The sequence below is a fragment of the Chiloscyllium punctatum genome, chromosome 11 (assembly GCF_047496795.1).
Source record: "Chiloscyllium punctatum isolate Juve2018m chromosome 11, sChiPun1.3, whole genome shotgun sequence".
NCBI classification, from domain to species: domain Eukaryota; kingdom Metazoa; phylum Chordata; class Chondrichthyes; order Orectolobiformes; family Hemiscylliidae; genus Chiloscyllium; species Chiloscyllium punctatum.
In genome coordinates this window covers 61,712,277-61,727,730 of record NC_092749.1, presented here as the reverse complement: position 1 = coordinate 61,727,730, position 15,454 = coordinate 61,712,277, and the positions used below count along the sequence as shown (strand labels likewise).

General features: G+C 39.6%; 1 protein-coding gene across 1 annotated transcript in view; it reads right to left on the bottom strand.

Moving 5' to 3' along the window:
* Window positions 1-1,911: 1,911 nt before the first annotated feature.
* Window positions 1,912-15,454, bottom strand: part of LOC140483032 (ciliary microtubule inner protein 6-like) — an 80,632-nt gene continuing 67,089 nt past the window's right edge. The window contains exons 4-5 of the mRNA XM_072580915.1: window positions 9,545-9,660; window positions 1,912-3,228 (exon numbers count right to left, since the gene is read on the bottom strand). Of these exons, the coding sequence (XP_072437016.1) occupies window positions 3,001-3,228; window positions 9,545-9,660 (344 nt within the window). The 3' untranslated portion in view covers window positions 1,912-3,000. The remainder of the gene's footprint in view (window positions 3,229-9,544; window positions 9,661-15,454) is intronic.

The following is a 15,454-nucleotide window of genomic DNA, read 5'->3' as shown; positions in this document are numbered from 1 at the left end:
ATGGAGTACAACCTAGAAAAGTGTGAAGTGATTTGGAAGGTTGAATGTGAATGCAGATTACAGAGTTAAAGGCAGGATTCTTGGCAGTATGGAGGAACAGAGGGATCTTGGGGTCCATATCCTAGAACCCTCAAAGTTGCCAACCAAATTGATAGGGTTGTTAAGAAGACATATGGTGTGTTGGCTTTCAATAGTAGGGAGTTTGAGTTTAAGAGCCACAAGATTATGCTGCAGCTCCAGAAATCCCTGGTTAGACCACACTTGGAAAATTGTGTTCAGTTCTGGTCGCCTCATTATGGGAAGGATGTGAAAACCTTTGAGTGGATGCAGATGAGATTTACCATGCTGCCTGGACTGGAGGGCCTGTCTTATGAAGAAAGGTTTAGGGAGCTAGGGTTTTTCTCATTGATGTGAACAAGGCTGAGAGGTGACCTGATAGAGTTGTACAAAATGATGAGAGGCATAGATAGAGTAGATAACCAGAGACTTTTTCCCAGTGCAGAAATGGCTATCACAAGGGGTCATAACTTTAAGGTGATTGGAGGAAGGTTTAGGGGAGATGTCAGAGGCAAGTACTTTACACAGAGAGTGGTGGCACGTGGAATGCACTGCCAACAGTGGTAGTAGTCAGATACATTAGGGACATTTAAGCAACTCTTGGATAGGCACATAGATGACAGTAAAATGAAGGTACATAGGTTAGTTTGATCGTAGACTAGGATAAAAGGTCGGCACAACATCGAGGGCCAAATGGCCTGTACTGTTCTGTTCTGTTCTGTTCTGTGTCCTATGTTCTCATTTAGTTTGGCCAATTTTCTGTCAAGCATGCTTTTTCCCAGCTTTGGGTCAATTTAAAATGTCCACATTTGGGCCCATGGCCACTTGACCACTATACACCTTGTTCAGGTCTCCCCGCAGCCTTCTCGGTTCTGACGAAAACAATCCAGCCTGTCAAGAATGAAGCAAAGAAACATAGATGCTGGAGATCCGAAACAAAAACAGAAATTGCTGGTGAAACTCAGCAGGACTGGCAGCATCTGTGGAGAAAAAGCAGAGCCAACATTTCGAGTCCAGTGACCCTTCTTCAGAACTGAAAGAATTCTGAACTGAACTGAATCCATTCTGAAGGGTCACTGGTCTAAAAATATTAACTCTGTTTTCTCTCCACGATGCTCCAGATCTGCTGAGTGTCTCCAGTAATTTCTGTTTCTGTCTCAACCTATCTAGCCTCTCTGAGTATTGGTGAGTAAGTTGGATATGCACATACTATTATATATCCTGGTTTTCGTCCTTACAGAAAATAAATTCAGATCAGGCACAAAGCAGGCTGCTATTCACTATTTTACCATTTAATGCTACCAATGAAGTTGAGCTTTGGCCTCACTGCTCCAATGGGGAATGTTTAGCATAGAAGAAACCTGTTCTTTGATTCCAGAAATGGCATGTAACATAAACTTTAAAAAAATTATTCTTCATAGATGTGGTTGTCACCGACTGGGCCAGCATCTCTTACTTATTCGTTGTTGCTTTTGAGAAGGTGATGGTATGCTGCTTTCTTGAACTTCCTCACAATGTTGTTAAATGCATTCCAAATCTTATAGCTTTGGTACATGCTCCAAGCTTTATTTTGGAAGATTTTGCAGGTTTGACTGAACTTTGTTGTACCTGAATCCAACATCCATGCTGATGTTGTGTGTACCACCCAATTTTATTCTTATTATAATTTTTTGAAGCAAAATGAAAAATGAAAGGTTTGCTCAGTCATTTTAGGGGGCGCATAAGAGCGAACCACATTGCTTTGCATCTGCAGTTGCATATAGGCCAAATTGGAGATATGTTCACAAGTTTCCTTATCTGAAGGGCATTAGTAAACTACCGATCTTGTCATAATAAGCAGCTACACAGTCACAATTGCAAATAGAAACATTTAATTCTATATTTATTTCATTTTCCAAAAACTGACTTCAAATTTACAAACTAGCATTAGTGGGGTCCAAAACTCAACCTAAAACATCTGATTGTTTTAATATTGGATAACAAATGACCTCATTGGACCTAATATTTGGGGCACTGTGTGAGTGGTTCATATGCTAATTTCAAAAAAGTGTATTGAAATTGAAGTTGATAGTTTAGGAAAAAGTGTATGCAATTCTAGTCCCAAAAGGAACCATGCAATTTTTAACTGCGTGCTGTTGAGGTACATGTGGAACTACAGCACTTAATGCTAAGAATAATTAGTTAATTCCTGTTTTTAATATCTCAACCTTCCAACACTATTTCACATTTGTGATTGCAATTTTTTACACTACCACATAAGAATGTAATGCATAAGTCAGAGTTATAGATATTCTGTATGGCTGGTCTGTTCTTACTCAGGACAGAATACAGCAGCAATGACAGTGTATACAAGAATAATGAAAATATTCAATTTAAAATTAAGCCAGAATTTTTGAATGCTTTGTACTGCTGATAAAATACACTGAGAAGCACAGGCCCATGAGCAAAGCTGCAGCTGGCAACAATACATAAATAGCCACAGTAGCCAACTCATTTAGCCACAATAAAGTATTGGAATACTTTATTGGTACTCCAACAATAAAGTTTAAGCAAAATTAACCAGATTATACATTTATCATGCAGAAAACCATTTTTTGTACAATGATGATAGTTAAGAAGATTAAACTACTGAATAACCCTGCCATTTAAAAAAAAACAAATTATATACTTTTTAAAGTGCTGACTGCTGCCAGTGCTTGTTTAATGTTTTGTTGCTGATTGTAACATGTTAACGATTGCTTGAGAAAGAAAGCCCCCTGTCGGAAGTGATTGACACAATGGTGTGCTAACAGTTGTACTAACATGGCTACATTTTGATTTTGTTGTTGATGTAAGATCCAGAGCAACTTGCTGATGTTCACTGAGTCTTCTGTGGACTTCAGCTGTCTGTGACCATAAGCTGTTTTGTCCTTCAGTAAGAATTCTGGGATAAACCTTGGCTGCTTATTCAGGGTCTGGTTTTGATAAGCAAGTTCCAGAACAAAGCATCTGTTGAAAATTCATTGAGCCGGGCTTGGGTGAGGCCAATATGTCTTCCCCCACATTTCCTTTTTCTTCTTTTAACTGTTCCAGTGAATGTGACCCTTCAGTAACCAGGAATGCCTTTCCTCCTCTGGGAGCTATCTTTCCACTCTGTGAGTTTATCTGTGCGCACACAAAGGCTCCATGACGCTAGAAAAGGAAACAAATTCAGCTTTAACAAGCGGAACACAAGCATCTACTGGATGCAGCTGTGAGCTGAGTTCATTTATTAGCTCAAGTGCTGGCACTGGCTTGCTTCTCCCACTCCACTGGCCATCAACCATAGCTCAGTTATCTACAGGCTGCAGATAATGGATATTCTGTCAGCTCAATTTATTCATGAAACTAAACAACAATGGAAAGTATTAAGATTTTGGCTCAGAAACAACTAAAAGAATAAGACTCTTATTCTGTTACAATTTGAATCCATTTATTATTTATTACTCAAATGCATGTGACTAGAATATTACACTGGTGTGCTTGATCTTAATTATTTCATGTCTTGCAGCATGGATATGATTTGGTTACACGTTGATTATATTGTGGGCTGACAGATTTAGAATTTTGATAATTTTTTTCTTCTAGGACACTTCATACAAGCAGGAAGCAAATACATGTATTAGAAGAATAAAGAGGCTGCTCCTGCAACTCTTCTAATGCTACGAGGAGATACATGAGACTGACGAGCTTTCTGATTTTCCCTCCCTCCCCTTAGAGCCAAATGACTTCAGAATTGTATGACTGAACTTGTTTTAATCATTGTTTAAAAATTCAATCAAGGGACGTGACCATCATTAGCTGGGCCAGCATTTATTGCTCATCCCTAGTTGCCTTTTAGAAGGTAGCATTTTGAACAGCCGCAGTCTATTTGCTGTAGGTACACCAACAATCCATGACAGAGGGAATTTCAGGATTTTGACCCAATGACACTGATGGAACCTTAATATATTTCCAAGTTAGGATGGTGAGTAGTTTAGAGGGGAGCTTACAGGTGAAATATCTGCTGCCCTTGTCTTTCTAGGTTATTGTCATGGTTTTAGAAGATACTGTTTAGTTTAGAAAATTTCTGCATTGTATCTTGTAAATGGTACACACTTCTACTGAGCTTCAGTGGAAGAAGTGGATGTGGTATCAAGCCTGCAAACTTCTTGAGTGTTGTTGGTGTTGCACTCATTCAAGCAGGTGGGGAATATTCCATCACACTCCTGATGTGTACCTTGCAGATAGTGGACAAGCTTTGGGGATTCAGGAGGTGAGTCATTCATTGCAAGATTCCTAGCATCAGACCTGCTCTTGTTGCCACTGTAATAAGATGAATAGTCCAGTTCAGTGTTTATCTAATGGTAACCGACAGTGGAGGATAGTGAGGGATTCAGTCATGGTGATGTCATTGAATGTCAAGGGGCAATCGTTAGATTCTCTCTTGTGAGAGATGATTGCCTGGCACTTGTGCAGTAGGAATATTATTTGTCACTTGTCAACCCAAAACTGTGTATTGTCCAGATCTTGCTGCATTTGGCAGTATCTGAGGAGTTGCGAATGGTACTGAATGTTGAGCAGTCATCAGTGAACATTCCCATTTCTGACTAATGATGTAGTGAAGGTCATTGTTGAAGCAGCTGAAGATGGTTGGACCAATGACAATCCCCTGAGGAATCCCTACAAATATGTACTGGAGCTGAGATGACTGACTTCCAACTACCATAGTCATTTTCTTTGTGCCAGCAGAGAGTTTTCCTTCTGATTCCTATTAACTCCACTTTTGTGAGAGTTCCTTCATGTAACAGTCCAATCAAATGTGGCCTTGATGTCAAAGGCAGTCACTCCTACCTCATCTCTGGAATTTAGCTCTTTTGTCCACATTTGGACAAAGCCTGTAATGAGGTCAGGAGCTGAGTGACCCTGGTGGAAGCCAAACAGAGCATTAGTGAGCAGGGTATTGCTAAGCAAGTATTTCTTGATAGCACTTATGGAAAATACTTTTTGTCACTTTATTGATGAACAGTAGACTGATGTGGCTGTAATTGGGTGGGTTGGATTTGGCCTGTTTATTGTGTACAGATCATACCTGGGCAATTTTCTACTTGGTTAGCTAAATGCCAGTGTTGTAGCTGTATTGAAACAGCTTGGTTAGGGGTGTAGCAAGTTCTACATATTATTGTTGGAATGTTGTCAGGACTCATAGCCTTTGCAGCATCGAGCACATCCAATCATTTGTCGATAACATGTGGACTAAATTGAATTAGCAGTAGACTTGCAGGTGTGATGCTGGGGACCTGTGGAGGAGGCCAAAATAGATCATGAACTCAACACATCTCGATGCAGTTTTTTTGTGAATGCCTCAGCTTTAATTTTTGAACTGATGTGCAAGGCTCCCCCATTGCTCAGGGTGGGATAATGTTGGAGCCTCCTCCACCAGTGAGTTGTTTAATTGTGCAAGGTGCCAAATCTGAAAATAAAAGCTATATCCTGACCCAAACTTCCTCTGAGGGTGTGGGTTAGAACTCTAAATTTGAAAAGGAGCCTGTGAGCCTCACTTTCATTCAAGTTTAACTCTGGTCACTTGGCTCCTCCCATCTTATGGAACCCATCTGGTTTACTGGGATGAAGATGGTGCGCTCAGGAACTAAATATTTTTGCCTTTTAGTTCCAGATGCCTGCCTGCAGCCTCTGTGAGAGACAGCCCCTCTCATCTATAACCTCCTTCCCCAAAGCCTCTGATCCTGCTACCAGACCATAATCTCCCTCGCCACAAGACTCCCCATCTCCAGCAGCAACCCTTTGATTGCCCCTTACCAGAGGCATCCACCAATCTCCATCCCTCATGCCCCTACCATCCTCCCTGAGGCCTATGGACCACTGACGCCATTAGCCCTCCAATCTCACTTACTGCTGGCCAGCCAAAAAAATCCCTCTCAGGATTGGCAGCCCACCAAGTCTGGGAGAATCCTGAACTGAAGGTTCCTCATGAGTTTCTGATGAACCCATTCCTTGGAAGTAAAACTGGATGTAGCAAGTAGGTGGGGAAAAAAGGGGAACTGGTACATGTAATTTATTTTGCTTTGCAAAAACCATTTGATAAGAGGTACCACATAAAATGTTACTGCACAAGAGCTCCTCATGTTGGAAGTGCCATATTAATATGATTAGAGGATTGGCTGACTAACAAGAAGCACATAATCAATGAGCCAATTTCAAAATGGAAAAGAGTAATTAGTGGAATGCCATAGGATCAATGCTGAGGCTTCAACTATGTACAAATTGCCAGAAGACGGGGCCAATTATTATAGTACAATATTTGCAGATGATACAAAAACAGGGAGGAAAGCAAGTTGTGAGGAGGATATTAAGAATTTGCAAAGGAATATTGATAGGTTAAATTAATAGACAAAAAACGTGAATCAAGTATAATATCAGCAAATATGAGATTGTTCACTTAGACAGGAAGAATAGAAAAAGCAGAATAGTTAGAGTGACACTGCAAATTACTATAGTACAGGGAGATCTGAGTGTACTTGTATATAAATCACAAGAAATCAGCATTCAAGTACAGAGGGAAAGCATGTGAAATGCCTGCCTTTATTGTAAAGGGGACAATGTATGAAAATTGAAACACTGGTCTGCGTTACACAGGCATTGGTGAAACCACACATTGTGCACAGTGTACTGTTTTGGTCACCTTACTTAAGAAGGCCATGATGTTCAGGCGCCTGTGCAGGACAGGGGTGGACTAAGTTCAACATCACACAACACCAGGTTATAACCCAACAGGTTTGTTTAAAAATATAATCAAAACCTGCATCCCCATCCTAAGTGATTAAAATCTTAACAGCAATATAGGTTTGTTTAATACATTGTATCAGTTGTATGACACTTTGATCTTTTAACATAAATTCTGTGTCCTATGATCTTGCCCCACTAGTTACCTGATGAAGGAGCAATGCTCCAAAAGCTTATACTTTCAAATACACCTGTTGGACTATAAGCTATTTAAGAAGGGATAAACTAGTATTGGAAACATTTTGGCAAAGGTTCATCAAGCTGATCCCTGTAATGAAGACATTTCCTTTGAGGAAAGATTGAGAATATTTGACCTATATTCATTAAGGTGAGAAATTATGTTATTGAGATTTGACATTGTACTTGCTAAGAGGATGGACAGAATCTGTTGCCTAGAATGATCCTATCCTCTACCGGATTGAGAGTCAGTGAAAGACACGTACTGCCTCTTTTTTGAGAAAGACCAATTAGGCTGGCAGCATGCCTTTCTTTGGAATCAAGACTCCAGGATTGGAAATCTCCCTTACCAATCAGTTATCACACTCAACCCTAAAGGGAAGGCAGTGACTGCTGCTGGAATGAAAGAGTTCAGAGTTCAAGGATCAAAGAACAACCCAGACCAAAAGTATTGTTGGGAGGAGTTTTGGGGATGGAGTCTGTGAATGGAGGGTGGCAGTTCCCAGTGGGCATCTTTCACCCTATCAAAGTTAAGTTTCTAGGAGGCACTGAGTGCCTTTGATCAAAGGATCTCCACACCCTGGTATACTACAAGCTAACAACATAGCTGCAGCTGTTGTGCACTCTGTATGGTTGTGGAAGCAGGCTGAGACACTCCTTAGGTGGTCATTAATTGGTTTTTCAGCTGTGACTGGCAGCAGGGTAGGAAGGTTGACCACAGGCCATTTGTTCATATTCTGGAAAAGGCAGACAAGAGGTGAGACTCAGGTAAGCCACCATCCTGCCTAGTTAGATGTGTATTTTTCAGCAGTGGCTTCTGGGTATTCCAACATTCATCGTCTTAATCAACTTTACCCAAACTGAAGTTTCTCTTCGATGAACTCTGTCTTAGTTTTTATTTTTTTTCTTCTTATCTATGACTTAAGTCATGAATACAGGCACCGTGGTATGATGACTTATAAAACTCATATTTTTTTGTGAAAATGCATGACATTAGATTGCTATTCTAATCTATTCTATTCTACTGCCTCCAAACCTACCAGCAGAGACAATAGAAAGTTTTGCCCATTGTTTCCTCTTTTGAGTGAATCTATAACTAGGGGACACAGTTTAAAAATAATAAGTCTTCCGGTTCAGACATAGATGAAAAAGAATTTCTTCTCTCTGAGATCATTTGTAGGTGGAATTCTCTTCCCCAGTGAACACTGGTCATTAAATATATTAGGACTGTGTGAATCAGCTTTTTGATTGACAAGGGGATCAAGGAATATGGGGAGTAGGCTAAAAAGTGCAGTCAAAACCACAATCAGAGAAGCCATAATCAAAAGGCAGAATGGCATTCTTCTGCTCTTATTTCCTGTGTTCTCTTGTCATAAATATAGTTTCTAAGTCTAGCAATATCCTGGTAATCTATATTGACTGTCTCTAATGGCACTGACTACGTCCAAATGGCATGCCTAAAACAGCACATGTGGTGTAATGATAGCCTTATATAAACTTTTATAAACTATCATGATCTTGTTGCTCTTAGTTAGCTACCTCACTGGAAAACAGTAATTGCTGTTAGTTCAGTCGAAAAGGTTTAAAACATGAGTACAGTTGCAGTGACAGTTCTAATACTCTTGAAAAATAGGATCAAGAGTATTTGTATTATTTCATATACTAAATATAAATGCACTGTCTGACAATAAAGTTATTGTGTATTCAGTTTTAGAGAAAGAAACCAAATCTATGAGTAAGCAAGTGAAGTTTTGGCTCAGTTTAGTAGAGCAAGTCAATAGCATAGCCAGAGGTCAAACTGTGGGATTCTATGTTTCTCAGAGTATAAAGTTCTTACCTTTAGTACTTTCAATTTGTCATTAAGTTTATAGCTGTAAGTACATAACAGTTGACTCTCTCACCAATTCTGACTCTTTCCTTACTTGCTTTGGCTTTCACTTCCACATTCTGCTCCTTTACTCACATTGGCTAAGATAAGGCGGCACGGTGGCACAGTGGTTAGCACTGTTGCCTCACAGCGCCAGAGACCCGGGTTCAGTTCCCGCCTCAGGCGACTGACTGTTTGGAGTTTGCACGTTCTCCCTGTGTCTGCGTGGGTTTCCTCCGAGTGCTCCGGTTTCCTCCCACAGTACAAAGATGTGCAGGTCAGGTGAATTGGCCATGCTAAATTGCTCGTAGTGTTAGGTAAGGGGTAGATGTAGGGGTATGGGTGGGTTACGCTTCGGCGGGGCGGTGTGGACCTGTTGGGCCGAAGGGCCTGTTTCCACACTGTAAGTAATCTAATCTAATCAAAAAAGCTGGTTAAAAACCAGCTTGAATATTTAATTCAGAACCTTTCATAACTTTAAGGTTTCATTCCGCACCAAATTGTATAACTCTCTTAGCCATTGAACAAGTCCCTTCAAGTACATTTGAAGTTCATAGCCCATGAATTGCCTTTGATGCAAATTCAGTAATTAGTCACATAATACTTTAGTACAGTTTGCACAACTATAAATCTTAAACTTACTTTGCCTCTGATGGGTTCATTTGGACACTTCCTTGCATCGTATTGATGAATGAAAGATATGTATTCTCGATGATTCTTTGGAGGAGACAGTAATTCCCTAGGATCCGCCTGAGGGACTTGGTGACATTTTTAAGAAATAGATAAGTTCAACACAAAATATAAACACCATATACTAGAGGTCATTATTAGATTACATATAGCTGAATTTCACTGTTGTGAACTTCACTGTCAGACCTTGATTACAACTGTGCTTCAAAACCTGATTGCAAAATTAAGAGTTCTCATGTTACTTAAATAGTATAGTTGAGAAGCTTTTTTAAAGCAATAGGCTTGCTTGATTTAGTGCAATGCCAAGCCTATACTGAGGTGTATCATTCTGTAAAAATGTTAAATCAAGGGCTTTTCTGCTAAATATACTAAAATTCCATTGTCCTATTAGAAGAAAACTAGGAAGTTCTTCTGATGCTCCAGCCAACAATCATTACACAGCTAACATCACTAATAAGAGATTAACTTTAATTTGTTGTTTATGAGACCTTGCTATGTACAAATTGACATTCATGTTTGTGAAAATAAAATGATTTATTGTGGGACATACTCTAAATGGACTGAGGACAGAATAAGGTATCACACATAACTGCAAATTTCTTCCTAAGTAGCAATTATTTACACAATATGTCACTGATTTAAGATGAAAAAACATATTGTTCCAAAGAATATGCATGACATGGAGAGTACTAATATCCCCAACGTCAAACTATAATCAACATTTATTTCTACAATAAAGTCTGTGTTCTAAGTTGCAGGTTTCATGTTACATAATTCAACTTATTAAATCAGAATTGACCCTGACATTAATTATGTTTGGGTATGATTAAATACATATCATAGACTGCTAATATATGACCATTTGATTACATAACAAGAACTTAATTTCATCAAGTCTGCTTGTCCTCAATTCCTTCTCTTACCTTACTGTGATTAAATATATTTAACAGATCTAACAGATTTAATTGGCAAAGAAAATATCTGCAATGTTTATCAAAATTTGTCTCTCAAGCAACTGCAATTACTGTAACTGATTACTTACCCCAGATTCTTACAACAAATGCTTTCCTGTGAACCTCCAAACCACAGTTTAATCAGCAAAAGGACAGGAAATGTATATGGGGCACCTGATAGTCAATTTCATTTTGGTCAGTTAAAAGAATATTCTTAATTCAAATTACTCTAAATTTCTTTCATCAGTTTCATCTTTTGAAGCCCATTAGGGAATTTCAATTCATTTTATAATCCATCAATTCACTGAGGAAGAGAATGCATGATATTAAAATATTGTGATTAAGTGGTGAACAATCTATTAGTTCTGCAAATCCAAACTCTTACTTTCCTGCCAGCACCTAAATATTATGTTCCTTGGTTCCATCAAATTTTCCAGTTACCACCTCAGAATAAGCCAGAAGAAGCTTACATATATTTTTGACTGTGGTAAATTTCTTTCTGCAAGAGCTCTAGCATCTGCCGTACTCTGCTTTTATTTTAGTACCATAAGAGTTGTGAATGGAACATGGACATTAGGTAATTACCAGTAAATAGCCCCACTTCTGATTTTATAGTGGAAGGAAGGTTGTCAATGAAGCAACCGAAGATGACTGGGCCTAGAACATTACTCAGAGGAAAATGTTCAACAATGAGATGAATGACTTTCAGCAACCACAAGCATCTTCCAATGTGTTCTAAATGGATCCGACTAGTGAACTGTTGATTTAAACTTTGCTTAGGCTCAAGAAAAGTCACTTTAATCTTACTTGTCAAAATTTAGTACTTTTGTTTATTTTGGACTAGAGCTGTAATGAAATATGAAGTTAAATGGAATTTGTTGGCAAAACTCAGCAAGATTCAGCAGCATTTGTGGGAAGAAAGCAGAGTTTAACGTCTGCTATCATACTCCTGACTTGTAACTTGTAGATGATGGACAGCCTCTGGAGAGTCAGAAAGTCAGTTACTCTCCACAGTATTCCTAGCATCTGACCCGCTTTTGCACCCATTGTATTTATATGGTGAGTCAAGTTGAGTTTCTGGTCAATGATAAACTCCAGACTTTTGAAGTGGGGGATTCAGTAATGATAACTCCACTGAATATAAAGAGGAGGTATTTAAATTGACTCTGACTGAAGATGGTCATTGCCTAGCATTTGTGTGGCGCAAATGTAACCTGCCACTTGTCAGCTCAAGCCTGATATGGTCCAGATGTTACTGAATTTGAATGTGGACTCCTTCATTTTCTAAGGAGTCATGAATGTGCTGAACATTGGATTTTCTCTAATGATTGCACAATCGTCTAACCTTGTGATGGAGGAAAGGTCATTGATAAAGGAGTTGATGATGGTTGGGCCTAGAACACTACCCTGAAGGACTCCTGCAGAGATGTCCTGGAACTGAGTTGGCTTTGGGTCAATTAATACAGGCAGTTCTGGGATAACACGTGTTTTGGCAGTATGATTTGTTTGTAACATCACTGAAGAATTAGGGAATGGTGTTTTGGAAAACGCTTACCTTCATTGGCAATAGTGTGATTCCAGCAGGGATTCGCTCGCGTGCGTTGTTCTGCGCACGTGCCATTGTGCACGTTGAAATCTCTGTATTGTTCTGCACATGCACCAGTGCTTTTGCCATTTTGCGCATGCACTGGTGCCAGGCTTTATGTCATTCTGTACATGCACCAATGTCAGCTGCCGACAGAGCAATATTTTGCGAAACGTGCTGTACAGAGAGCAGTTTTCTTACATTTTTAAAAAATGTATTGTGTTAAATTTTCTTTTGTTTTGTTAATAAATTTTATTTCAACCTTCACCTTTCTTTGTGTTCGACTTTTGGGTGATTTCTGAGCAATCATGAGTGACATTTTTTGCTGATCTACCCCTAATCCTACTTTCCCCTTAGGCCACATTATTCACAATAAGTGATTTTCTATTAAGCGAGGTTTCGCTGAAATGAAACTATGGCATTATAAAAATACCCATACACCCAAAGCTGAGTTGCACAGATTTTTGATTGACAAGGAAGTCAATGGTTACCATGGACAGTCAGGAAAGTGAAATTAAGGACACATCAGATCAATCATGATCTTACTGACTGAGGGGAAAGTTGCTATTTTCTTTCTTGTTATTCATTGTTATCATTTTCCTGTATTACTTCAGCAGAGTAGGCTGTTTCTAAAACAGCTCATACTGCTAAATGAAAATTTCCTCTGTAGCATATCATTTGGGAAATTATATATTGTTCTTTTGTGCATAAGAATGCAACAGTTAATACTTTAATCCACTAATTGAGTTGTTTGACAATTGTTGGAGTAAGTTCATGGACGGGATTTCAGGCACTGAAACAAGTATTGTGAAACAAGATTAGTTCACACCAGTTTTCATACTACATTTGCCTTTTCCCATCTTTTCTCATCTAAGCAGCTTTTCCTTTCTCCTTCATGTGCTTGGAGAAAGGACTGCAGATGCTGGAGATCAGAATCTAAAAGTGTGGTGCTGAAAAAGCACAGCAGATCAGGCAGCATCCAAGCAGCAGGAGAATTGATGTTTTGGGTATAAACCTGATGATGGCTTGAGTTAGAGGCAAAAGACAAGGAAAGGCAACAGAAATGAAATGGTTTGAATTCTGATTAAAAGCAGAGAAGAGAGAGAGAGAAAGGAGAGAAAAGGAAAGAGAGGAAAGGAAGAAAGAGAGGGAGTTTGACCTTCAGAAATTGACACTTAGACAAGAAAGCTGAAAATGTGTTGCTGGAAAAGCGCTGCAGGTCAGGCAGCATCCAAGGAACAGGAGGATCGACGTTTTGGGCATAAGCCTGAAGAAGGGCTTATGCCCAAAACGTCGATTCTCCTGTTCCTTGGATGCTGCCTGACCTGCTGCGCTTTTCCAGCAACACATTTTCAGCTCTGATCTCCAGCATCTGCAGTCCTCACTTTCTCCACTTAGACAGGAAAGCCAGCCTAAAAAAAATGGCGATGAAGGCTGAAGGTAAGTTTAGTTAGGAAGAAAATGAGGGTAAGCAAACTCATGGTAGCTGAAAGGATCTGTTTAAATACATTCACACATTGCCTAAATTTGATGAGAAGCATGTGGAAGCCTTTTCATCTCTTTTGAAAAGGTGACTCAACAAATGCAGTGGCCAGTGATCATGTGGGCATTGTTGATCCAAACAAAACTTGAAAGTAGGGCTAGTGAGGTACTCACATCACTATCAGAGGAGGTATCTGGGGATTATGAGGAGGTGAAGAAAGCTATCTTAAGTGCATATGAGCTTGTGCCAGAAGCCTACAGACAACATCTCAGGAATCTAAGGAGGTACTCTGGTCAAAACTACATTGACTCTGAAAGCATCAAATAAGGCAATTTTAATAGGTAGATAAGGGCATAGACAGATGATTATTCTGGAGGAGTTCAAAAATTCACTTCCTGAAGTAGTGAGAACTCATGGAAGAGCAGAGAGTTAAAACAGCAAGATTAGCAACTGAAATGGCTGATGATTATGAATTAGTCCATAAATCAAAGTTTGGCTTCCAAAATCAATTTCAATCCATGAGGGATAGAAATTGGAGAAAAGAGATATCCTCACGTGGAAAAGGAAAGTTAGATCTCAGTGGAGATCATAAGGACAATTTACCACAGGGTGAAGAGGAAACCCTTGAAGGGGAAAGAAATTAAAAAGCTCAGGTGTTTTCACTCCAATGAAATAGGCCACATGAAATCACAGCATTGGTGGGTTAGGAAACATACTTGGATGCCACATGTAGGAAAACAGAAGAAGCCAGTGAATTTTGTTAGAGTGGTAACAGAAAGCACAATAGAAGTTAAAAAGCTCCATCAGAATGTACAACCTGGTCGGAGGTTGGTTAAGGAGGAAGTGCCTGATCTTCTTAAACCAGAGGTAAAGTTTACTCGCATAGGCCAGGAGCAGCAGGTAAAGAGGTTACAATATGAAGAGATACAGGATCCTTACAATCTTTGATGTTGAAAGATGAGGAGATATGTACCTCTGATGGACTATTGCCAGAAAAGGTGCGAGTACCCGGAATTCACGGCGAGACAAGAAACATTCAATTATGTAGAATGAGGTTAGAGTGTCCAGTGAAGAGTGGAGAAGTCATGGTAGGAGTACTGGACAAATTCTCAGCTCCAGGCATACAACTTGTCCTTGATAATGATATAGCTGGTTCACAGGTAGGAGAGCTGCCTAGTGTGGTTGAAATGCCAGTGAAAACTCAGGCAGCTGAACTATAACATATATCCTGGGACTTTTCCTGACTGTATGGTAACAAGGTCACAAAATTACCAGCTGAAACAGGAGAGATCAAAGAGTACAGATAAGAAAGTTAAAGCAGAATTAGCAGACACCCTGTTTGATCAGATGGTTGAGACGAACCAGGAGCAGATAGATGACAAAGCAGACACCTTTAGTTCAGAAAAATTAACTGAGTTACAGCAGAAAGATTAAAATTTAAACCAGTTGTATCAAACGGCATATATGGAAAAAGAATCTGAATGTATCCCTGAATGCTACCATCTTAAAATTGATGTCTTAATGAGGAAATGGAGACCATCACATATTCAGGCAGATGAGAAAGGGGCAGAAGTCCATCAAATCATATCGCCACAGTGGCACAGTGGTTAACACTGCTGCCTCACAGCACCAGAGACCCGGGTTCAATTCCCGCCTCAGGCGACTGACTGTGTGGAGTTTGTACATTCTGTGTGAGTTTCCTCCGGGTGCTCCAGTTTCCTCCCACAGTCCAAAAACGTGCAGGTTAGGTGAATTGGCCATGCTAAATTGCCCATAGTGTTAGGTGAAGGGGTAAATGTAGGGGAATGGGTCTGGGTTGCGCTTTGGCGGGTTGGTGTGGA